We start from the raw sequence: 26,387 nt of genomic DNA on the forward strand, positions 1-26,387 counted from the left end.
CTTCTCAAGGGCAAATCCAACAAAAAGTCTTTGATAAACTCCCCATCAGAAAATGTCTTACCATAACTTGCAATTTTGTGAGATAATGACAAAGCTCTTCTTGACTGCTCCATTCCTGGAAGAGTGACGCTTTCTACAAACAACCCTGGTTGCTTTCTCAGTTTAGCTAGCAAGTCTGCTAATGCTCGTCCCCACGCTGCAAACGTCAGATTATTGTACATCTCGCTGTGTTTATTCTCATAATGCCGATTGAAACTGTTCTCCACCCAATCGATTAAAATTATTAGAAGTCCATGTTAAAAACTCTGTATTCTGCAAAAGTTTGACTTTTTAACGTTACCCGACATATTTAAGTGCCAAGAGATAATTTCTGAAAAGTGGTCAGCACCTTTACTTTGGCACATAAACGCAGAGGTGACATTAAGACAGTAATAGGATCTAGATGTACAGTATGTAGGCCAGGCACAAAAATCAATAAATCACATGATAAATTAAAACAAACTGAATTTCCATTGGCATGATTTTTTATTCTTTCTCTACCAAAAACTGGATAATAAAAGTTTTTAGTTTGGTGCTTTGGTCTCAAATAGCAATTTTTCAAGGATACTTTTGTTTGCAAAAACTTCAACTTTCTTGTTTTTATTTATTTCAGGTATTTAAAATGAATTCCAGTTCCGGTGTTAAATGTTCATTGGAATTTAAAATTTGCTGATCTTTTGCAATGTGTTCTTGCATTATTATTTTGCCATTACCGTTATATCACTTAAAAATGGTCTCAAAATGACGATATTATCATTTATCGCAACAGCTTCTGGGACAATTTATCATCCAGCAAAATTTGTTATTATGAAAGGCTTAGCTGTATCTTTGTATTTAGTGCACATATTATAAATTAGTGGGATATACAGGTTTAGTACAAACTCACATGGGCCGATCAAAGGTCGTCAGCCCGGGTCTGCTTTAGAGGGTCAACACTTTCAATCCCCTTACACTCTTTGCAGAAGTATTTATTAAAAAAAATCAAGTTTTTGTATCTTTATGTTTTCCAACACATGCATGAGAAAAAACCCAGAGGAAGGGATCAGAAGTTTGCTCTTGTGGCTTCCAAAAGCTCAGAGTGCGGTAGAGACCTCAAGCGGAGCGTCTGAGTTCGTTCCAAACTTAGTCAAGCGGCTCGCGGTATCACAGCGACTGCTGTCACCTTGTAAGACGCACGGACATGAAAGCATATGATTTATTTGTCTGTACCTGGATGTTGCGACAGTGTTCTGCCCCCCCACCCTCAGCCCCCCACCACATACACAATCCCAACGTTTGCTTGTTAGCTACACAGCATAGGAGAAACAAAAACATTTCACGTTGAGACAGGAAGACGGGTGATTTATCATGTGTAACGCATGAGGTGAATAGATAAAATATGAAGTGTCAGTCCTCACTGCTCACAACAGGTCTGTGTTATTATTGACTGTAGGGCGAGTATGATTAAGTGATATTAGGGATTAGCAAATGTTTTAAATGCAACACCTGCTGGGTGACGCTGAGACGTCACACTATTACACAAATCAATAATACTCTATTTCTGGCTATATTTGGAGATGGTAAAAAAGCGTATGGAGAGTTGGACTGTGAGGTTTAATGAAACTGCTGCCAGGGTTCTTCAGATCTGCACACAAAGCTTGTCATTTTGTACTTGTTTTGCAGAATGCTTATACGCACTTTGAATACTGGCTACAACTACAATTCTGAAGTTTAAGACATTTTACTGAGTTAAGGATTTTCTGGGTGTGGACATGTCTCCTGCCTGATTAAAGTTTGGTTAAGGCAACCAACAGCATCATCTTCACTGCATTCATTCATATCACTTCCTGAAAAGCTTCTTTCAACAGAGAACAAAGGGGAAAGTCTCAATGCCCATCACCTCAATGACACTGAAATGTGCAAATCTGCAGTCCAGTAGAGGGATGTCTCCAGTCATGTGGCACGTCACCAGGAAACTCTTTTAAGCCGTTCACATCAACATCATCCGTTTGTTTGCCTGCAACATCCCAGAGACTTTTTTTCCCAAACATTCAGGAGAAGAGATTGAGCTCCCTTTTCCACAGAGGAAACTCTAGTTGCTAAATCCTGCAAGTAACTCTATTCTTTTATCTCTTTTATACTTGGTCCTTGCTGGTATCTGAAGTAGCCATCAGGCAAGGCTCTTTGGATGAAAAAAAAAAAAAAAGTGAGCCGGACTGTTATCCTTCTTGCTTGCTCATACCAAGAAAGCTAGCAGCTAGCATTTCTAGTCAGACATGAGGTGGGAGAGATCAGCGCTACTCTGCTAATCAAGAAAACAGAAATTCAGACGTGAAATCAGAAAAGTAAATATATTTTCAGAAAAGATTGATGAAGTCTGGATACCTATTACAGTTAATCCATTGAATGATAATATTTCCAAACATTGACGAGTTCAAACACGCCGTTAAATCAGAGAAAACCTCTCTTGTTTTAGGTCAGTTAGAATTTCCAAAATTATTCCATTTTGCTGAACACCAGAAAACATTTTCTTTTTTTAGATTTTGTTTTGTAACTTTCATCAAAGTCACAAGTTTACATAAGTGTCTCTTTAAGTAACGAAGGGAAGCCCAGATGATCATAATAGCCACTGCATTAAAAGTGTTAAAGTCTAGTCTGGTGATTGTCAAAGTCTCTTTCCCTGCCACCAGCATATAGATGAAGCCAAAAGATACATCACATAACGGCTGTCAAAGTCAGAGTTAAAAAATATGTATGAGAGCTAAATCTTGTTTCACATGGCTCATTGATCAAGCATCATTTTCTTTTAGCCTATAGCTCTTCCTCTCATCCGTCTCAGCCCTGCCGCTTTACCTCACTTTTAGTCCCGGCCTCGCTCGTCTCTCTACTTTTCTTTCCGATGCGTCCGCCACGCTCCGTTTTACACCAGTTCCTCCTTGTTGTCTCGTGTACAGCATGTACCAGTTTGTTGGCCCGTTAGCCCAGTTAGTCCTTTAAGTGTCATTTTCCCCGTCCACTGGGACGAACGTTCCTCGCACAGGTAGTTATTTTCCGTTAAAGGTGAGAAGGAGGGATGGGAGAGGGCGAGAGCGTCGCAAAGGCAACAGGGAATTACAGAGTGGCAGATTAATGAATGGACTGGAGATGGGGAGGTGGCTTTTGGTTTTGGTGGTGGATGTTTTTTTGTTTTTTTTTCCCCCAGAAACAGAAAAGGAACTTTTGTTTTCTGAATGTTTCATTTTCTGGTAGTTATAACCAAAGACTACAGTGTGATTTCAGATAAAGATAACTAAACATTAATTATTTTTCCTACACTTCAATCATAAATCCCTGTCTTTCCTTTCCATACACATATACAGTGGTTTGCTAAAACTGCAGTGATCTAAGACTTAAAAAATGACACTGTCCACCTTCAATATGATATTTATCCTTAAAGAAAGTTTTTCTTAAAATGTACTTTTACTCTGATGAACAAGCCTTTTCTAATTTAGTGAATTTGACTGTAAACAATTAGGCAGACCACAACAGTAGAGAAATAGTTTCTATCTTGTTCCTTCATCCATTTTGGGAAAAACATCCTGGTTTTGCTTATGTTGTCCTGTCCTTTATTTTTCCAGTCATTATTGACAGTCTTCATTATGCTAGTGTGTGTGTGTGTGTGTGTGTGTGTGTGTGTGTGTGTGGGTGTGTGTGGGTGTGTGTGCGTGTGTGTGTGTGTGTGTGTGTGTGTGTGTGTGTGTGCGCGTGTTTCTGTGGGGTGTGCAGACTTTTGAGTGCTTCTGTGTCTCTTGGAGAAGTATCTGAGGGTTCAATATAAAATAAAACATTGAAAGTTAGGTTCTGTTCGTGTGCTAAGGCAGCTGGATGTTTGTGACCTCGAGGCGATGTTCTCTGACTGAAATCAAACTGTCAGATGTTAGATGGAAGCTTTATGACCCCGTCAAAAATGTGACCTTACACAAAACCCTGTGTGCTTTTTGTTCCTTACAATTTTATGTTAGGATTTACACGTTTTGTCAAATAAAAACCAAACTGGTGCAACCTGTTAATGTCAAGTGTTTGAGTGAAGGTTAATTATAACATTCATTCACTTTTACCATTCAACAACATTCAAGGGTAAATGCAAAATGCACATTTTCAATCGTAATAAAAACTGCCATAAAGTTGTGTATGAAAGGTTTAACAAAAAGATCTTCCACAATTCATGATTTTAGTTGATTCGGTTTGGCAGGGCTTAAAAACAAACTGGGAAATCTTCAAGGGTAATTCCATGTTTTTTAAACGAGTTTCCACAAAGTTATTACCAGTAACAGTTTTCATTCCTTCGCCAGACAGATTTAGATTAAGAGTCTGTCGAAAAGCAAATCAAAAACAAAATGGAGTCCAATAAAAAAAAAGAGAAATCTCCTTAGGATAAAAGTGTGAAATATAAAATGAAAAATAATAATTTATTAGTTTTATTTATATTAAAAAGCTCACTGTATTTATATCCCATTATATATGCAACACACAAACTATTTTTTCAGGTGCAGAAATGGAGTCCAAATCTACATATTGTGACATATGGAACCATTAAAATGATTAGTGCCAAGAGTCTCAGTCATGCAGCAACTGTGAAAAGATACAAGCAATAAAAAGGCCAACACATTTTCACTTCATTTTGTGGGTAGAAGGATCTAAACAAGTATTTGAAACATGTCATCACCACTGCTGGAAGGTGACAGTTAGCTTATCCGAGAAACCAAGCTCATCAGTTTTGCACTCGTTTTTGTACATTTTCAATACTTTTTAAACACCAGACAGTGAAAGACAATAGGTGATGATTAGCTCTCACAGTTCCAGCATTAAAATGAGGCTCTAAATGATTGTCACATCTTGCTGCAGTGATAAAGCACGGTTAATTCTGTGGTATTGTTCCTTTGAAGTGGATTTTTGATGATGTTGGTAAAACTAAGGGGGTTTTTCCCCCCTACATAAATCATAAGTTTCTTTTTTGAGTGATTGTACCGTCTGTTCCAGCAACTGCAGGAAGGGGAAGTTTAGGTTATTTCCAGGTTGCTTGATCTCATAACGTGACAACTTCAATGCCACCTCTTCTCTCTGATCTACAATTACTGTCTGCGATTAAACTGTAAGAGCTGGCAGCCTATTATTTTAATGCCACTATAAATGAACATGGAGCCAAGTGAGTGTAGAATTAGAAAGCTGGTGAATTGCATTTGAGTCTGTGTGTGATGCAACTGATACACTGAACTGAAATGTGCGTAAATGGGGAGGGTGTGAATGCATAATCAAACTCTGATGTGGACCAGGAAATGTGAACTCTGGTCCGGTTCGATTTCGTATGTGAATGCCAGGTGGACCAGAGGTCGATCCCAAAGCAGGTAGTGGACTATAGTGTAGGGCATTCTGGGTAAACATAGCCAAAACAAATGTCTAGTCTAGCGCTAGCAGGAGATGTGCCTCGTGGTCTTTTGCCAAAGAAAAAAATGAAAATCGTATAAACGCTAAAATCTGACGCTATTCCATTTTCGTTTACATTTTGCAAAGATCGAAGCTGCGACCATGTCTTCTTCAGAGGTTTTCCTGTCTTTCTGCAGCGCCTCCTGAGGCGACTGGGTGAATAAGTCTTCCAAAGAATTTGGATCGTTTGACACAGCAAAAGCAAACCGCACCAGCTGACATTGCAACAAATGTTGCAATTTTGGCCCCCAATCAAAATGAGCCTACCAGAATATATGGGGTTTAAAAAAAAAAGTGGAAAACTTTGTATTAGTTCTCCTTAAAACTCTTAGAATCAAATTTTTTGATGGAGTACAAACACCAAACATTAAATAAAGTTTTAACAGAGCATACAAAAAAAAAACACATCAAGACAGAAGAAGCTGGTTCTGCAACGAAAGATGTCATCTCTGATCTGTGGTGGACACACTTCCAGCCATCAGCTCAGGCTTGGAGCCATTATCTCCGCCGTCCACAGACAGCCGGGAAAACACGGGCACTTACAGTATGTGGGCGGTGGCATCTTGTCAGGGAAAATGCAATATGCATTAGACAACAATTCAATCTGTCTCCAGCGGATTGAATGCGTGCGTTAGTGTGTGTACGGGTGGTGCTAGTGCTGGCTTGGTGTGTGAATGCGAGCGTGTGTGCAGCGCCGAGCCAGAAAGAGGAGAGTCTCAGTGGGATCGTCTGGCACTGGGCTGGCACACCGTCAGACAAACGCACTTCATTACAGGCCTATTTACCTGATTAACTGGGCTACTTTATCAGCTACACAGGACTCTGCAATGCACAACTGTCAGCAACACCCTGATTCCCCTAAAAGCTACTCTCCCACACCCGCTCCAACACATCCAAACGCTAATGCTTCTCTTAATGTCTTACTGCCGACCGACTGACTGGCTTGCTGAACTGAATCCGAGGACGGCGTCTTCCCGCAGATGACATCAAATACACCTCCCTATAGACTTGAATTAATGTCACCTCTCACGAGCCGAGGCTCGAACGCGACCTGAATAATCTGTTGCAGTCGAGTCCCCCTTATGGGGGAATAACATTTGAGTAACTGTCTTTATGTAATGGGATGTAACAATCAAAAAGAAATAAAGCCCCGAGCTGTCTGCCAAAGATGAGAGAGGACAAAGCCCACCTTGAAACATTATCGTTATGGGAGAGTAATGACTTCCCCTTGCTTTAGCTCTGGGTGGGTCTGACTGTGAGCTATTCAGAAACAAAAATCATTTTTCAGTATCACTTTTGGGGCACCAGACAGAGCTAAACGTGCATGGATGTCTAGACTAATCCAAAGCCAATGGCACAGAGTTACCAAAAATGCTTTTTGCACCATTTTACATCGTTAATGTTGGCAAAGCAGAAGTTAAAGTAGAGTGGTAGGTTTGAGATCCTCAACCACATTTGCATGGAATCAACACGTTGAATAATCTATCCAAACCAAGGTTATTTTTGGCCAGGCAACACACCATGCGGAAGCACTTCAAGTTATTCAGACATGACATTGTCCTAAACATGACTTAGCAACAGACATGAACATCAAGGCGTCTTCATGAATGTTGTCATCAAGTGTCTTTCAGTAAATAATGACAAATTTAGATGTGTTGCCGCCGACACTTTCCGGTCTAGAAGGGTTAATGCAAATGTGCATTAAAAGTTGCACTGAAAGTGTACTAAAAGTATCAACTTAGCATTATTTGGTAAGTAGTTTTTTATGCAAAGCTGCATTAAAACTTACATTAAAAGTCAATTAAAAGGGTCAACTTTGCATTTAAAGTGTCACTATTTACCGAATGACGCTTCATGATAACATTCATGAAGACTCCTTCATATTTATGACAGTGTAATGATAGTCTTAATTATACCCCTTCAAATAAAGTGCTTCCAAAAACTTTAACCGTAGCAAATGTATAAACGAACATTTTAGCAACTTTCAAACAATAACTTTTTAAAACCTTAATTTATCTCGATACCACAACTCCCTCCCCCTTTAAATGTCTAAAGTAAACAAGTTATGAAGTAAACAACTTATTAAACAAATAAATACTGGTCTCTCTTGCAACATAGCCCAAAGGCTACAATTGTGTGCATGTTTTGATAATATATTTAAACAGAGTTGTATTTTAAGCAAGCAGCTATCCCCCTCCCTCTCTGCTCCATGGGGCTCTGTTGTCAGGGCTGCACCAAGCCAAGCTGCCGCATTGAAATTCAGATCACAAGCAGACGGGTTTCTTTGGCCGACCCAAACTCCCGGTCACGACCTACACAAAATGGGTCTACAAGGGCCAGAGCACAGGTATTTTGCACATGAACGTAGCAGAGGCACTGGCAGGGCAGGTGGCAGGCAGGCACAAACAATACAAATAAAACGATAAAAACATTTAAAACATGCTGGTTATCAATAAGACAATTGTAATCATGCAAATAGATGTAAACAAGGTAAGGTCAAAGAGTGATACCTTAAAATAAATAAATAAAAATAGAGATAATACTTCATTGTTATGCATCATATATTGAGCAGGTGCATAAAAAGATAATATGCATGCACAACCATACACAGTGACAGCCCGGCTCCCCACGCTGGCACCACATCTGTTTGGGTGATAGCAAGGCAGACCTCTGATCACAGGTGCTGTCATGTCTCATGGGTGGGATTAGGAAGACATGCCAAACAAAAGCTTGGCAATTTTTTTGTGCGTCTGTAAGCGTGTGTGTTGGTGGGACCAGGGGGCAGGAGAGTGAAAATATGGAATCAATGTAATGAAAAATGAACTGTAGGAAGTGGAGCATGAGCAGGTTTATGCGAAATACAAGGAAAAAAAGGTAAAAAACAGACTTGAGACAGAAATCAACGTCATAGTTGACTTGGCGGAGACATGTCAGATAAAAACAGCGAGCAAACAGCTCTGTTGTTGTCTGTTAGTCGTCGCCTGCTACCATCTTTGATCATTTCAAAAACTCTAAAATATCTGTCACGTCGCATTTTTTTTGTTTTTTATTCCCCCCCTCTCCTCCCCTTCTGGTAAACGGAGCGAGGAAATTGCCAGCGTTTTAAGCTCCCACCAGAGGAGAAGGAACTTCACGCGCAGCGGTGTGCGCCGCTCAATACAAACACGATGAGATCATTCCCAGACTTCTTTGTGTCGACTCCAGAAACATGAGCAGAGAGGAAGGAGATGTAGTCGGTGAAATCAGGAGTAGTCTGTGATTGTTTTTGGAAATCCCATAGTGTACATAATGTTTCTGTTATCTTTCGGTACTTTGAGGACTCTCAAAAATGCCTCATTAAACGACCAAGGCGGTCGTTGGTCCGAGTACATTTTTGAATTAATGTCACGAGACAACACTGTGAAAAATTATCTAATTTTCATTTCTTGAGCGTTACAAGTTTTGCCACTCGTTATTAAACTGTAATAGAGATATTATCAGACAGTTTGTATAAATGAATTTCTTTAGGTTTTTGTCATAAAATAAAAATGTTAATAGTCAGAGTATATACAGCTGCGCAGAAGGAAAGATTTTTACCCCTATTTACCTTCTAAAGTGATACCGTGGCAACAAGGTTTTTTGTTTGGCTTCTACCCCCAACACCCAAATGTGAGCAGCTAGGCATGTCGTTATTTAGTCTTCAGTCAGAGGCCTCTTAGGATTCATTGCAAGACTGACTGCTACTGAAGGTCCTTCTTGCCCACAGTGTCATCATCCACAGTGACTATCAAGATAATTTGATGATACGAGTTACGACAACATTTAATTTCCCTTTGGAAAAACTAAAGTATTACTGAATTAAAGAGAACCAAAAGCTATCCCAATCAACCCACCACTAAACAGCAACTGCCTCCCCTTGAATGGTGAATGAATGGCGCTAATGACCCAGACATTGCTACTTGTGTAGAATCGCAAGGCATTAGGCCAAAATATTTGAAAAGTAACACATTATCCACTGAAGGAAATGCAAGTACAGCATCATTATGTTTATAGATCATAACAAAATGGAGTGGTACCCTCAGTGATGAATAGATAAAATCTTAATCATTCCTTACAAGCAGAAACATTTGATTGTAATAAAAAGGCAACAATCTGAATACTGCAAATACATTTTCACAGTATTGCTCATGCCGTAGCAGCTACATTAGATTTAATGTCGCACATAAGCCTACAATTTAGCATGAATGCTAGTAAACACACATGCCATCCTTTTGGGGTCTGACAGTTTTTACAGCAATTTTCCAGTAGATTCAAAGCAGTCTTTTTTTCTCTCTCTCCCAGAGCAAATACAAACACATCAACTCTTCTGCACACCAACACACAATCCTATTTCTCTGTTAATGGCTTTAGCGAGCAGATAGCTGACCTCCATCTCTTGTGGCTCAGTCATATGTGGGAGACAGGCAGTCATATAGCTGAATGATGGAAAAACAGAGAGGAACGTTGCAGTGCAATATTGGGCTTCAAACAGCTTGGCACACATCTTCTAAGCTTTATGGTGATAAATGCAACAGATTGTAAAAGAAAAAAATCTTTGTGGGAAGTCAATGCAGAAAAACTCTCATGATCAAGATTAATCAGAGAACCTTATTGGCGGATTCTATATATTAAACTGGAGGGCAGTATGATATACAGTGAATAAATGTCTAACCTCGTGAGCTGGATGTGTTATTACAAATAAATTTCAGGGTGAAACAAATCTTTCTAAAAGTACGAGTGGATGAAGGTTATTGTATCCTAACAGATCGATGAAGTGGAGCTTTGTTGATGAAATAAAAAAACAACAACAAGCAGACAGTAAGGGAGAGGAAACATGCTTCTTTTCCTGTTGTCCAGTTATTTACTCAGTATTTGGTGATGATATGCTCTCCACTTCTGAATCAGCAGACTCTGTGTTTACCTGCCATAGAAACACCAACATAGATATTCTTTTTTTGCAGCCATTTTTCAGCCACAACAACATATAAAGCCTGAAAAGATGGATGGAGCTTTTTTCCCCCCAATTTTTTTTTGTAAAACTTTCTTTAAAAGCATGCCAGTTCCAGTAATAATAAAAATGACAAATGCCAGAGCTACAACCAACTATGTAAGAGGAAACAAGCAGCAGGCAATGTCACTGCAGCAAAGATAAACTCAATTTCAAGTAGCAGTGCATGTTTATATAATATAATATCTTTATATGATAGCTACTCTATTGCACCAAGTCACAAAGCTCAAAATGTCAGATTTTCTTTTTTCTTCTTACGCCGTCACCATCTCATTCTAACGAAGCGTCTTTAGGAATGAAAGATGTGTACCATTGATGTGCATTTGATGAGTCTACAGCAACTAATGAACAACTAAAGAGGAATCCTTTCAAAGAGGTCATCTGCAGTAGGTGACTCTTATTTCCTTCACTTTATAGAAGCAGAAAGGAAGCAGCCAGTCTAAGGGCTACAAAGGGACAAAAGATCAATTCTGCCAACATAGACCAATATCAGTCTCCATTGTGTTTAAACGCATAAAAATGTGCCACATGAATATTCGTTGGATACTACAATAAAGTTTGTGGTTTTTGTGACATTTCCTATAAATGACACTGTTGGGCAAATCCAACCAGAGTAATGTGCTTCAAAGAACAAATCAAAGCAGAACAAGCTAGCCTTTACCCAAGATAGCTTTATTCATTCCCAACATGCAAAACCCATTACTGAAACAAAAATACATCTCTGAGTCAGGATCACAAAAAAAGGAACATTTCTGTGTTTGGACAATGACAATGTGCCCAACATGGCCCCATTTTAAGTCTGGAGACGCTTTCTGCGTCCGTCAGAATGTGTTCACATCTAAAGGAGAATTAAGTAGGATTTTGTCAAATACCAAGTCATTTGCCAATGTGGTAACTTAAAAGCATATTGGGCACCACACAGAGTGCTTCTAGATTCCTCTCTAGAGTGTCAGTTTGCTAGGTCTCTAATGCTTTGTTCCACTCAGCAGTACCTCTAGAACTGGTGTGGTTCGGTACGCCATTTTGTCTGTTTCTATTATAAAAGCGACCCATACAACTGACCTGTAACCTCACATCGTACAAATTAGTTGTAGGTCTGTAGGTCAGTGGTACAGATTGGTTAGGGTGGAGCAGCTGCACAGTCCACAGACTACAGGACAGAAAAACGTCACAGCTTGCCACAGGCACGTCCGTCACATTTGTTGTCGCACTAATATGTTGCCATGCTAGCAGTTTTGGTTTAATGATTAAGCTGATAATGCTACATAAGAAACACATCTAAAGAATCCTGGAGCGAAATCCAATTCAATCAAACAACATTGCAAAATGGTGTTAGACTGATCTCCAATCGCTTCAAGCCGCAGACAGACAAACAAACATTTATATTCTTTCAGCAATTCACCACTGAAGGCCAAACGTTGTCATGTAAATTCATAACCTTTGTTACATCCACAGGGAGAGCATTGATCTCATCATTTCTACCCTCTCTCTCATCACACAAGCGCAAGCGCAGCTCTCAGCTACAAATGTACTGTATAGCTTCGGTGAGATCAAGAGCCTGTGCCACGTGTGAATACATCTCTCTGGCTGTTTGATATCGTCACCAGGGAGCTGTGGGGTCTGCTGAAAAGCACCGAGCAGGAGGAGAAAGAGCTGCTCTGCTAGTTTGACTAGAAGATTTCAAGTCACTCCTTTTGAAAAGACAAAATACCGCACGAAGTTTCACGCACAACATCTCAATCCAAAGGGCTCTCGTCATTCTGAAGGGTACAATTTTATCACTAGACGAGAATAAAATTGACAAACTTGCGTTCTGGAGAGTACTGCAAATTTAGGGATGAAAAGCGGACCGACATGTTGACGAGCTCACACGAAAATTCCTTTGGAGGGTCATTATGAGGCCAAGAAACAGAATATGACTTTAAGCTTCAAAGACTTTCTTGCCAGAGAATAAGCCCGGTTTGAGTCTTTAGCTGAAAATAAAGCTCTCGGGTTTTCTGATTCTATTTCAACTGTTTCCTTGCGGTTACATGAGTTGGGATCGCTGACACCAGCACTCTGAGAAGACATCCCTCCACATGGTTGATGGCCTCACTCTGCTGTGGGTGAGAATGAGAGGAGCAAAGTGATACGGCATCCGTATCGAGCTGTGGTGTATCTGTGCAAACAGAAGGTAGTTCAGTGTGTTGAGACCTGACCACCGAGCAGACCAGAACACCTTTAACGATCACTGATCTTCCAAAGTGAAGAAGAGGAAGATGTGGGAAGGAAACGAGACCCAGGCAGCTTCCAGTATTGGCGGTAAGTCAGAAGAATGTTAATCCATCTCAGTTTTTTACAGACCTTTGAAAGACAAGGAGGCTCTTTGCCAATTAAAAGTAGGAAGACGGGATGGCAAAGGAAAAATACACTCCCATATTGTGTTACTAGGAGTTTGACATTAGAGAAATGCCATTTTGTTATGCAAGTTTCATGTTTACAACAAATGTGGACTAAAGGCAAAATTGACAAATACTTCAAGGACACGACAGGATCCAATTTTCCACAAAATGTATTTTACTTGATCACATTTAGAACTGTGTAGAATTGGGTGCCATAGTAACGCAAACCTTTCAATATGCTAGCACAAAAGGCAAAATAGAAAATGACTTAAATTCTTAAAGAACAAAGGTTGGTGTGGTGTGTAAATGTCTATTACATATTGTCATATTGGATTGTATTTTATATTTCAGCTGGAGAGAATGAACTTCAATATTTTTCTCACTCAGTGAGTGAAGTTCTACTTTTTCCATTGAGTCAAGAATAAGCCCAAAGTTGCATAAAAATAAAAATTTGATGTCTCTCTGTAGCAGCAAGTTCTGAATCAAAGGTTTCATAAGTTAAAGAAGAAGAAGCAGCAGCAGCTAGAAATAGTTGCATTAACAGCCTTCAGTCCAGGTCTTTAACTCATTCACATCTAAAACAGATCCTGCTAGATGTCAACCATGGGAGCCGTACAATTGCCAATTCAAGGCTATGCAAAGGCTAAATATAAATATTTATTTAAGTTCACATTTGTTTTTGTTTTTCTACTTTTGTTGAGGAAAAAGTGACAACTTTTTGGTCAAAGGTCTCCAGTGACTCGGGGATTAATCTGATTTATCGTTGACGTAACCAGAATCCGTCACTAAGTTGGTAATTACCTGATAACAGTTCTATCCAAGTCTTATATTTTGCCGATGTTGTCTTACAAAGGTCAGTTTGAATTAAGCTACTTTATTGTTGACTGTTCTTCTTTAAGACTTCTTAAGACGCATTTCCCTCAGATCGGTGATACTTTAAATCTAATTGCTATAAAACAATTAATCATTTAAATTCACCGTTCACCTGCTTCTCTGAGAATCTGCTTTTCTTTGAAATGATCCATAATTACCTGTTGATGCAGGTTGTTTTAATCTGGTGATAAATATTCATTATTTAATCATTTAAATGCTATGATTTTCTGCATGAAAAACAATGCCAAGAAGTCACATTTAGTATGTCTGATTACCCCAAACGTTTATGTATCTCCATTAAAAAAGAGTAACATCCGTATTGTACATTAGGTCTAACAGGAGAGTAGAAATCCTGCTCTGAACAGGCTGAAGCTTTTGTTCTCCACCTCCAGAAGTTGAAGGCAGACTTGCCGTCCTGTGGGTTATCACCCAGCGGCAACGGCGCTCATTGAAAACAGATATATGACCATTCAGAGACCGATGTGTGGGAGGAAGTGGAACGGGACAGCAGAAGAATAATGCGAGGGTGTGGAGTGGTGGGGGCATAAAACTTAATGTTTTTCTTCCTGTGGGTGGAAGACAGGCCACACTGGTGTTCTTTTTTTCTTTTTTATGTGCGTGTGTTGTGCATTAGAAACAGTGTATCGCCCCCTGTTTCTTTGGATCTGAGATGGTAGAGAGAAAGCAAGAAAATGAGCAATTTCAGCAAAGGTTAATTCATAATATTACAAGAATAAATTTTTAAAAATATGAGAATAAAGTTGTAATAATGAGAACAAAACCGTATTTCGATGATAAAGTCTAAAGAATACGAGAAAAAGGTTCCAATAAAATGAGAAGAATGTCATAATATGACAAGAATATAGAGATAATATTACCATATTATAATGCCATAACAATGTGAGAATAGTCATAAATTTATTAGAATATGTCAATGTGAGAACAGTCATAAAATTACAAGAATAAAGTCATAATATTATGAATACATATTTCTATATGTAGCATAGATTACTCCATTTATTTTCACACTGCTTCATCTGGGACTTGCACCACAAGCAAACGATTGTGAAATGGTATGACAATAAAAGAATCCTTTATTATGATTTTATTCTCGTAACTTTATTGTATTACTCTTGTAATTGCATTTTCTTTTTCTTACCACGACCCCAATACTCCGTCATACTTCACATACTGTAGTTGCAATGAAAAAATATTTAAAGGCGTCTGGGCCTCTGCACTCCCTTGAGCTGACTTTCCGTCAACTTTCTCAGAACGTCGCAAACGCTAAACAAGCCCCATTTCTGTGTGTAGGTGAGACGCAGCGTTTCAGGTTGTACATGCTGATATTCTCCACTGACTCCGTTAATGACAAATTATCCTCTCTCCACCTAATGTCACCGCTTGCTTCAACAGTCTGGTCTCCAGATGCTCATTACTCGCCATACAAGCAAGGTTCTTTACAGGCCCCGGGCTCTTGTGAGAGTGCTGCGAGACCTCTGCTGAACCGAGCAAATCTCTGTAAAATCGTGAAGAAGCCAGGAACAATCTGAACAATAGCCTGATAACACACTCTCGCACAGCCTGGAGTGTCCCCCATCTCCTCTGCTTCATAAAAACTTTATGCAGCCAATCTCTTAAAAACTGAGACAAGAAGAGCCCATTTCACCAGGAGGAAGTTCAATTTCTCCACGCAGGGCGTCATGAGCAACAAGAAAAACCTGGCAAAGGAAAGTGAAATCCTATTAAATCTTTCAGCAAAAGCCTTCCATAAATAATGTGAGGGAAGTGTCCCGAGTCGCATTCCTGGCTTTTTTGCTGAAACGATACGCCGTCCACTTCTGTAGAAAAGCTATTGTTAGTCGGCCACCTCTGTCACTTCTGCACCGGATTTGAGGGAGGAGGAAATCTATTTTCAGTCATTTTAGCAAAAACTTTGCATGTTTTCCAGCCTGGTAAATGTACACTAGGTTTTGCACACACTGAGATGCACCGAAGCATCAGCCAGTGATCTGCATTGGTCAATTTTCATCTGCAACGCTGATCTTTTTCCAATCCGTGAACAAAAACAACCCTCTTCGGTGAGGAAGTTGATGCCATGGGAAGCTTGGTATTAAAGAATGTAATAAGGACAGGGTTCATACACATTTTCAAAATGTCCGTAGTTTCCAGATTGAGGTGTTTAGATTTTATTCTGATGTTTTTACAGCATCATTGACATTTTATTAAAAATATTAACCTTTATGTATTATTGACTTTTGGTATAATATGGAGCCATTTAACTACTTCTTTGGCATTTTGACCCACATAGATCAGATACATTTCCAAACTATATTGTCTCGCACTAAATGCAGATTATTTAAAACCTTGTCTCTGAACTTTGCACTTAGAAATAATTTGCATAGGATTAAGAAAAAAAAATTAAGCTTTTTCATTTCAGCTAGACCTACTTACAGACTCAATTTAAGGTTTTCTACAGTCCAAAAAAGTAGAGAAATGACATTTTCTTTGATTTGTAAAATAGTGTGTCGGTCATTTTGTCAGTGAGTCAAAAACTAAAAAACTTATGAAAAAGAATCAATCATTCAACATGTATGTTTCAAATCAGAAATAAAACACGTCAGTGGAATAAAGATCAATGGAACAAACGACTGCATATATTGAGAATTATTAGATTTTTGTGTGTAGAAAATGGAAGGAAACAAAAAGAATGAAACATTTCCATTTTTGTCCAAATCATGAAATCAAACTCTATTTATCCATGCTGCTAACAGTGACTAGGAGTTTTGTAAACTGACAGAAAGATAGGTGCTAGCAATTCTGCTCCTTCACTGTTTATTACTTTTCAAAGCTTTCGACCTCAATTGTTTAAGCGTTAAAAGGAGCCAACACTTTGTGCCCACCTCGGGGAGGCATTATTAAACTGCTTTATCAGTGGACTGACCCAGAGCAGAAATCAGCAGATAACAGCGGGGTTGAAAACACATCAGAAAAGTTGCCATTATTAGGCCTTCATATACTCTGCTTAAAACCAAGAAGTTTGCTCTCGCATGTAAAAAGAAATTTGCATTTTTATATGTGGAGCACATTTTTCCCCCCTCTAAAATCTCACACTTAAAAAGAAACTCCATTATAGGGAAAGGTCAGACATTTTTTTGAAGTGGGTCTCTGTGAAGAGGCTTAGGAAGAGTTCCACCTAATCGGCAGTAGATAACGCTCTTTGTGACCGCACTTTAAAGAAACGGGAAGGAGGGGCCGGTCTGAGCCAGTCAGAGACAAAGGATGATTTATTTTAAAATAATCTCAATTATGTTGTAGCGCCTCCAACACATAAAAGAGCATCACTGCCACATTAGTATTAGATGGATATTTACGGTGAAGACGGAGGTAGTTTGTGGCCCTTGACGATCACCTTCTCATGGAAAGCACATAGTGAAGAACTGAATTTGTTCGGAGCTTCTACCTATAAAGTCTGCATGAAATCTGAAGTAACTAATAAATATGTTCTCTCTCCCGGAGCTGCAGGAAGAGGATGATGTCATTCTTTTCCTGCAGGTGTAGTTCGGGGTTTTCACAGCTTGTTCTCCATATCGTCGCAGAAGTCTCGTCTCCTGCAGTGTTCCACAACTACTTATGTCCCTGTGTTTTACAGGCTACACAATGCTAATGCTGTAAGTTGCTATCATGAGATGTTATGAACAGCTGAAATGCGAACCATACTCGCTAGCTGCGTTTTCATTAGAAATGTGCGCACAAATTGTGTAAAAGACACAATTTCACATTTGAGGTGTTTTCATTAAGTAAGAAATGCGATTAAAATAATGTCTGAATATGTTTGTTCATGCAACAAGTCATTAAAACCATGGCGCTCAATCATCCTCCAACTACTTCCTGTTGTCGTCTTCTTGGTTTATGACAGTAGGAACATCTGGTTGTTGATCATGTGACTCGGGTGTAAAAAAAAAAAAGTGTTTTGCCAAATAAACAAATTTTATTCCAACCAAAAAGTAAAACTAATTCAAGCACCAAAACTTTTGACAGAAAAACGGGACTTTTTCCAAAATTGCTGTGTTTCTATTAAGTAAATTTAGTTTCAAAAAGTCAAATTGTGCAATTGTGTGGATAATGGAAATGCAGCCACCGTGTCTTTAAAAATAAAGCAAAATCCTTCTCTGTCTCGCTTCTCATTTGAATATAAATAATCATCATTAACGGCAGAAGAACTGGATAAAATTTTAAATGCCGTTAATGGGAGTTCTTCAGGGGAAAGTGGAAAAATTGGCCATGAATCAATGCTCCTCTAACAAACGCACAAAACAGCTTGCAGCACAAAAAAAACTTGCTTTATCCCCTTTCAGCCTCCTTAACTGAGAAATCAATGAACCTCCAAGTGAAAACAAACAGATTTATAAAGTTAATCCCTAAACAGATAGAAAAAATTAACAGAGTTTACAAAGCAGGAGCTAAAAGACGACTGACCTCTCTCGCAGGTGCTGTCCCAGAAGCCCGTTCCGGTGCAGTCGCAGATAAACCGGTTCCATCCCTCCTTACACACTCCGCTGTTCTTGCAGGGGCTGCTGTCACACTGCTTCCCCGTCATCTTGCTGCACGACGACTTGATGCCCGTCACGTTCTGCGACTGCGAGATCTGCCGGATGTCCTTGCTGCGTCCGTCGATGAACAGGTCCCGGATGCAGCCCACGTAGCCGTAGTCGAGCATAGCAGTCCAGAGCTCGGTAGGGAGCACTAAGCCCGCCCGACTGTCGGGCAAACCTCCCAGGTAAAGGTCCCCTTCCAAGTCCAAGATCTCGTTTTCCCCGCTGGCTGTGAAAGGGGTCCGGCGGCTGTTCACCGAGATGATGCCTGGGTGGAAGAGAAGCGATTATTGTTCGTTTTTTACTTAATTCTTCTTAAATCGGATGTTGTTTGCTGTAGTGTTCTTGCTGCCCTAAACCTTTACTTTTCAGGCTGCGATAAATTAATCAGTTTTAGGGTAGAAGTGTTAAATGTTTTACCCAAAAAATTAAGACAGGGCAGAACTGTGCCTCTAGTAAAATTGTAAAAAAGTGTGATGATAGAGTACAAGGCTTTACTCTGACTGTCCTGAACCGTCACATTTGCACATCTGGAACCCTGACTTGCTTTGATCGCTGACACTCTACTTCAGGGAACCCCTAAAGAGTCCCAAAACCACAGAAGAAGAGAACACAATAAGAATAAATAATTATGCACTGTTTCTTTGCGTCAGGTGACCAGTTCCTCCATTTGTTTCACTGGTTTGTTGGAAATCTCTATTCAATCAAAATATCAAATTTGCCTTGCAAAAAGATCGCTGGAGGAAGTCCACTAGAATTATTTTCCCTCCTTTTTGTTTGAATCTATTTTTAAAAAATTCCTCCTTTAAAAGATGCTTACTTGAATTTTCTAGGACTGCAAAAAAAAAAAAAAAAAACTTAAGCCCTATGAGAGACAGTGTGGATTGTCATACAATTTCCAACAATTCCCACATTTTTCTCGTCAGTCTACAGAATATTTTCCCAAAAGTCTTAGGGAACATCAAGATCTTTTATTTTATCTTTTTTATTATTATTATTTTTTATTTTTTTGCTGAATGGGAAGCAGGCCTTTGTGTTTATTTTTGAAGAGTTTTTCATCTTGAAACTCTCTCATGGACGCCATTTTTGCCAAGTCTCTCATCCATTGTTGAATTGTGAACACTGGCCTTAAATAACAAGAGTGAAGCCTGGCTTGATGCTTTTCAGGGCCCCTTTGTGAATCTTATTTTTATTCACTGGAGTCCAAAATCCCGGGAAATTGCTTTGTAGCCCTTCCCAGCCTGAAAAATGTCAATAACTAATACTTCTCTACAATCCTTGTATCCCTTAGATTGGACCATGAGGTATTACTTTTGGAGATCTTGTAGGCTTGTTTTCCAAACCTTTACAAAAACCTTTTCCATCGTGTATCTGAAAAAAAATCTGCATTTACACATCAATGGAATGAAAACGCAAATAGGACTGGAAATGATGCAGTGAGCATAGAAAGCCTGTAGGAGGTGATGAAAGTTTGAACAGTTTCTGATCCACAGGAATGTTTTCATAATCCCTGGATTGTATAGAGGAGCATGTGCAATCTGTATATCTTCAACGCTGACAAATATTTCAAAATCAGCGGATTTTGCTTAAATGCACCAAATAATCCAGTCCACTGTCATTGTGACTGCGTTGTGTGAAAACTGGATCTGAACATGAATGATGGCATGAGTGGGATCATCGTTTCCTTATGTTTTAAATTTACCTTTGTAGTTTTGTCCATCCAAAACATTGTTACCATGTGAACGAGAGGCCAAAACATTTGAGTAAATGGAGCATTAGCCTACTAAATGTCACAGTTTATATTCAAGTGATTTCTTGAAGTGTTTGAGTGTGGCTAGTGGAGTGAAACAAAAAATGTGTGTATTCTCAGTTAAATCATGATTTAAAAAGGGAGGCATTTCATTTACTTACATAGGGTCAGGGGAGTTCGGATACCTTTTTCCCTTAAATGAAATCTGGAAAGAGCCTTTTGTGTCGACTTACGTCATCTTTGTTCGGTGTTGAAATTTGTTTCACAAGCTCAGATATGCCAGTGTGACAAGTAATGAAAGCGGAGGAATATTCTAAGAAGACAGATGTCTGGGCCTGTATTACTTTCATGAGTTTTGCCTTGTAGTTGTTATATCTTAATTGCCACCTTAAATATTTGACTTTTTGCTTTTTTTAAATAGAAGCGGATGTATTATTCAGCAGGCGGACTCTGCTCGTATCACATAACCTATGCTGTATAGGATATCTTCTTCAGCCTCCATTGAGGTCAAAAGCATATGGTATAGGAGATAAAGAAAAAGATCTCTTTTTTCCCCTCACAGCCTACCATTAGCTTGCACGAGAACAGTGAAATATGAGTTACCAAATATTATATTCATCTTGCAGCGCGGCAGAAACCCAAGCTCTTTGTGGACATGAAATTTAATTCACCCAGACTCCTTATTAACATTTCACTCATGCCACAAGTGTGATTATGCCTGTTCTTAACCATCTTTCAGTCTGGTATCCATTTATCTGTCTCATTCCTCTTTTCCCAGCGAAGAAATCCAACTTTCTGCTCCGCTATCGCACTTGGGGGCTGTGCCGGTGATTAATCAAAGCAGCGAGCTCTGACACACAGCTAAATTGGCTGCTCCAACCTGATATATAACACGGCAACTAACACAACCGTGTTCTCTGGAGGATCTCTCCTAATGCAGAGATTGTATTGAGTCTGGAGCTTAAGGCAAGAGAAGTTTCAACCTCTGTTCACTAATGCAATCTTCCTCAAACATTTTCTGTGTATTTAGCTATGTTTTGAGGTCAGGGAACCAACAGATGGAAGGAAGCCAGAAAAAATAGAAGGGACTTGGTTGCCATTTAGAGAATAAGAGAACTTTACCCTGGCGATAAATCATTTTGAGCCATCTATCTCTGTTAAAGCTTTATAACATTCTAAGGTTGGGAATCCCAGGAAACTAAAACAAGCTAGTCCTAATGACTTTACCGAATGCTGTGTTAGGGAAAACGTTTCCAATAATTTCATAGCAACTGAATGTGCAACAGTGGTTCAAAGTTTTGACAAGATAATAAATGTTGTGTCAGCAAGCTTCAGTTTTTGTTAGGGAAAGGTTAGGGTTGGGTTGTTAGATGTTTACACTATATAATCAGATAAAAACAATAAATTCATGTTTTTATATGGATCATTACTGATTGATAAAAACATCTGACAGCTGGCTTAAAGCTGGGCTATTTATCTTTTTTTTTTTATCCGTTTTCCCCATATTTGTTAAATCACTATGTGTAGTATGAGACAGAATCTGTGAAAAAGACTGAGCTAATCTACCTTATCCTAAAGATAGCTGCCTAAATACATAGCTCGGTCAGAAACAACCAATCACAGCCAGGAGGAGGGACTTAGTGCTGTCAATCATGCACTTTGCTATGCTACAGCTTCTTCCCGTCAGCAAAACCCGCCATGAATGCTCAGGATAGGTAGCATAGCTAACGATGATGGTGGATGAACGGTTTTCCTGTAATGGTAAGTTGTTTCTCCACCATTTGTACACTGAGCAGCATGTACCTGAGGTTGATTGACAACCTAAGACTCTACTCTTGGCACTGGGTTGACCAGATGTGGTTCATTTCTTCAGACACCAATAGTACAGACACCACTTCTCAAAGTACTCCCTCCCCTACTTTATTGTTTTCAGCATCCTTACCAGAGCGGCCGTCCCTCTGGATGTCCACGTGGTGCCAGGCCCCATCGCTGACTTTAGCCTGAGTGGCCTTGACCTTGATGGTCCCGGAGCCCATGTCCAGAAGAAGGTACAGCCCACCATCCAGCAGCTCCACTGCAAAGAAGTCCACCTTGTTGTTCTTCTGGCCCTTGGCGTCGCGCCGGTTTTGCGGTTTGCCGTGGGTGAAGAGTATCAACCCGTTGGGTTCCGAAGTGCGGAAGTCAAAGGATATGGAGCCGACGCGCTTGGTGTTCCACTTGGGCAAGGCCAGGAAGGAGTCGGGGGTCTCGAAGTTGATGGGGTCAAGCGTGGGAACATTTTCACACTTGAAAACCACGTCTCCTTGGAGCTTCATCTTAGGGTCAACGATGCGGGCCAGGCGAGACAGCTCCAGTCGGATATCGTTGTTCTTGTACACCACCTGAGGCGGGAAGAGAAAAAGAAAAAAAGAAAAGAGAAACTTAAAAACAACTCAAACACATAAACGGCAAGCTGAAAAGCTGGTGCAAGGAGTGTTTTCCTTTAATAATCTTTTAGTGCAGTCATGAGCGAAAATTTAATCTCTCTCTATAAATGAATTGAACTCCATTGCCAACTGTGATATTATGGAATCATGCTCTGGTATTATTACACGTTGCAGATGCGAGGACAGCCGGATCGATAAAACTAATATCTTCGAGGATTTGTTTGTCTCAGTGATCTTCTATTTCAGCTTCAATTTATTCAAGATGGAAAAAAAAAGATTGTAAACAAATGCAGGAGTGCATTTCTGTTCGATTGAACATCTACTCACAGAATGAAGGGATGCCTAAATTATTGGTGAGTCATTCTTTGGGAGGCCAGGGGAAAAAAACCAAAAAAAACAACCACCACCAAAAAACAAAAGAGTTTGCGAATTGAAAGTGAAGGCCCAGGGGAAATTCATGACTCCCGGAGAATATTGCCGTTTACTCACAATAAATTCACACCAACCCTATAATCATTCAGAGAAGAAATCAGCATCACATGCAAGTCAAATACAACAAAACACCAAAGAAGAAATGGAGAAAAATAGCATCAAATTGGAATCCACTGATGCAGAAAATTAATATTCCCCCCCCCACTTTTTTTTTTCTCGGAAAGGAGTCGGGCCTTTTCTGGTATGTAGGACAGAGTTTGTACAGGAAACGACAACACTGTTAGGAAGAGCACAGCTGTCTGCAAACAGATTTTACTGCTGTGGGATTACTGATAATCCTAGAAGATTTGTCATTAGATCAACACAGGTGACCCCTATTTCTGGAGTGGATTCATGAGGCAGGGGCCAAAAAGAGAGAGAGGAGGAGAAATGAGGAAGAGATTAATGAAGATGCATCGATCTGATATTAATATCTGTATTGGTGCCGATATTGGAAAAAAAAAGGGGGTATCAGTGACAGTGTGCCCCAATCCATAAGGATGGATGTATTAATTCTAATTCTTTATATTCTGAGAGATATCATGCTTTATTATTATTTAACATTATATTTAGGATTCCTAATTTCACTTTCTGAACCATTTCAAAGAAGATTTGTTGCAGTTTATTTTTACATGTTTGACCAAGCTTGAGAAGCTACGGGCGTACTGCTGCATAATTATCTCAGATTTGTGATTCAATATATTTATGTCTGTGTTAAAAACAAAACAAACCACCAAAAAAAAAAAAACATTTAAACTCTTTTCAGCTTGTTTTTATTTGTCTGTATCGGATCGGAATCAGTCAATACTAAACCTCGGGTGTCGGTATCGGAAGTGGAAAAAAGGGGATCAGCGCATCTCTAAATGTTAATACAAGCATTTTAAAACAATCTTAATTCTTCTGGCAATGATGGCACATTTGAGCTTTAAAAGGGATGGCAGAGTACCAGTGAAAAGTATTTTCTTTTTCTTTTCTTTTTTTTTTTGCCAATTGTGCTGTGTGGATCTTCAGTGTTGTGTGTTTTGTAACGACATCTTTTATTGCAATGAAGAAGTCAAAACCCGACTTCTCTGTAGTCAACAACAAGGTTGACCTGAAAAGAATCAACAAGTTTTGATCTTAATTTTATCTAGATATTTGATGATGCTGTTCCCATGAAATGGTAGAGCTCATTTCTGCCACAGCCTGGGCTTTTAAGCAACATCCAAAAATGTTTCTACGGAGTTCAGGTTGGAAGTTAAGTGGATCTGTGTCATTGTCCTGCTACAGAACTCCGTTGGCTCCAAGCTTTAACCCAGCTAGCCCAAAATGTGCCCCTCAGATGGATTGAAATGGGTCAGGATGTTCTAATACAAACCAGGAATCACATAAATCCATGCCTACCATAAGCCGGAAACAGCTGAAACAGCAGTATCTTTGCAGTGAATCTACTTTTATACCAGCATTAACTGAAAGAGAACCAACCAAGAGAGAAGCACGTCAACACCCTGAAGCACCACTGAAATCTGAAGCTGACCTCATGCCCAATCCGGATTTCTTCATAGGAAAGGTTGTATTGTAGGTTAAAGGTTGAGACAGCTGGGCGTAATGACATGGAGTATGTATATACCATCAGTCAAAGTGAGGTTTACAAGGATAACCATTACAAATATGGTGAGTACGGATGCTCTGATCAAGTATGTTGATCCCAATCACCTATTCTGATTCCAATCACCCATGAGGGCCAATCACCGATCATCTGCATTGGCCATTAATTTTTCACGTTGGGTATAAATGCTGCTATGTGATCTGGCAAAATGGAAAAATTATCTGGTAATAAATTAACCTAATTTAGATATAAATATGCAAATACTTGCAGGCACAATACAGCAGCTACTCAGTCAAAAGGACAACTGAAAAACCTGCAATCAGTAAAATAACATTTAACAGTAAGGCTCTTAACAGCCTACATTATATACGAGTCAAATAAATCTCACAACACTGCATATATCAAATAAAGTCATGTAAAAAAGGAAACATTCATTCAAAATCAAATGCAGATTGCATGAAAATAAACAATAATGAGTTACTAAATCAAAACCTCCTGAGAGCACGGCTAGCTGATTAACGCTGGTTCTGATTGGCAGTTTCTGACTGAGCTGAGTAATTCTGCAGAAACAGGGAGGAGGCAGAGGAGATCGATTATTTTTCAGAGATGATGTAAGGACAGTGAAAGTTTTAATGCATATATAAAATCTTTTGCTTGTTTAAGTTACATGCTGCAACTTTAAGCAGACGTTCAGAGTGAGAGTTCACTGTCTGGTGGAGCACAAACGGCGCTAAGTATGTGAAATATTACTACCAGTTAGGCCTGTCACGATAACAAATTTTGCTGAGTGATTAATCGTCTAAAAAATTATTGTGATAAACGATAATATTGTTTCAAGACCTTTTGACACCGATTTAATGAAAATGAACTAATAATGCATGTGATTTCCTGTCATAGATAGACGCACTTTATTTTCAAAATAACACATAACACTGGAACTAATAAACTAAACAAAAAAACAAAACAAAAAATAAAATGGATTCTCAGTCTCCATTAAAAAAAAACAAAAATAACGTACTTGAATAAAAGCTAAACAACATAAAGCCAAAGTGGAAATAAATACTGCATTCAACCAAAAGAGTGCAGATATGAAGTCTGTATACTATATTGCCCTTCAGTAATCACGAGATTTAAATAGAGAAAATGGGCACATCCGACTACCTGATGCAGTAGTTCATACTACACGATTTTTTTTGCTCCCGTTTTTCCCTTATGACAATCTTAGAACGTTGGCCGCTGGTGATTTTGTAACCAATCATCCTGCAATGTGTGGAGGGTTACGGTGGATCGTCATTGCCGCTCCGATCTAAATCAGGGATTTTCCCCTACTGGAAGCATCAATGCAGCCCGTTGAATGTGACAGGTAGCCAATCAGAAAGCGCGGATTCTCCCCTGTGCTTTCTGAGGGGAATTTATAGAGGGAAATCCCAAACAGCTGACACGGCGCAACCCGAAGTCCAGCGGACATCGGAGATGATATGTGGAAACAACATTAATATTTATTCAACATTTCGTGCAAAGAATATAGAAATGACAAGGGGAGGAACTGGAGCCAAATTGCTACTGCAGTTAATAAACACGGTAGGTTTTCAGCTGTTCTTCGTTAACGTGACATAAATAGGTTATAATGATTTTCATTCAGTCAGGATTTTAGGCTGACTAGCCACATGCATCACAGGTAGATTCTAGTAAACCATTGATTAATGCCTGGTTTTAAAATTAGTTAACTGGACTTGTAGCCATTACTTTGTGCCCATGTGGCTGGACACCACATGGCACGACGAACCCGATCGAACCGT

At 39.4% G+C, this 26,387-nt stretch overlaps 1 protein-coding gene across 8 annotated transcripts in view; it reads right to left on the reverse strand.

Annotated features, from left to right (window-relative positions):
• Positions 1 to 26,387, reverse strand: part of nrxn3b (neurexin 3b) — a 402,487-nt gene that overhangs the window by 264,005 nt on the left and 112,095 nt on the right. For all 8 annotated transcript variants that reach the window (XM_016678683.1, XM_016678682.1, XM_007566141.2 and 5 more), the window contains 2 exons: positions 22,046 to 22,484; positions 18,238 to 18,621 (listed from right to left, as the gene is read on the reverse strand). In XM_016678683.1, coding sequence (XP_016534169.1) covers positions 18,238 to 18,621; positions 22,046 to 22,484 — 823 coding nt within the window. The remainder of the gene's footprint in view (positions 1 to 18,237; positions 18,622 to 22,045; positions 22,485 to 26,387) is intronic.

The sequence above is a fragment of the Poecilia formosa genome, unplaced genomic scaffold, assembly GCF_000485575.1.
Source record: "Poecilia formosa unplaced genomic scaffold, Poecilia_formosa-5.1.2 Scaffold187, whole genome shotgun sequence".
Classification (NCBI taxonomy): Eukaryota; Metazoa; Chordata; class Actinopteri; order Cyprinodontiformes; family Poeciliidae; genus Poecilia; species Poecilia formosa.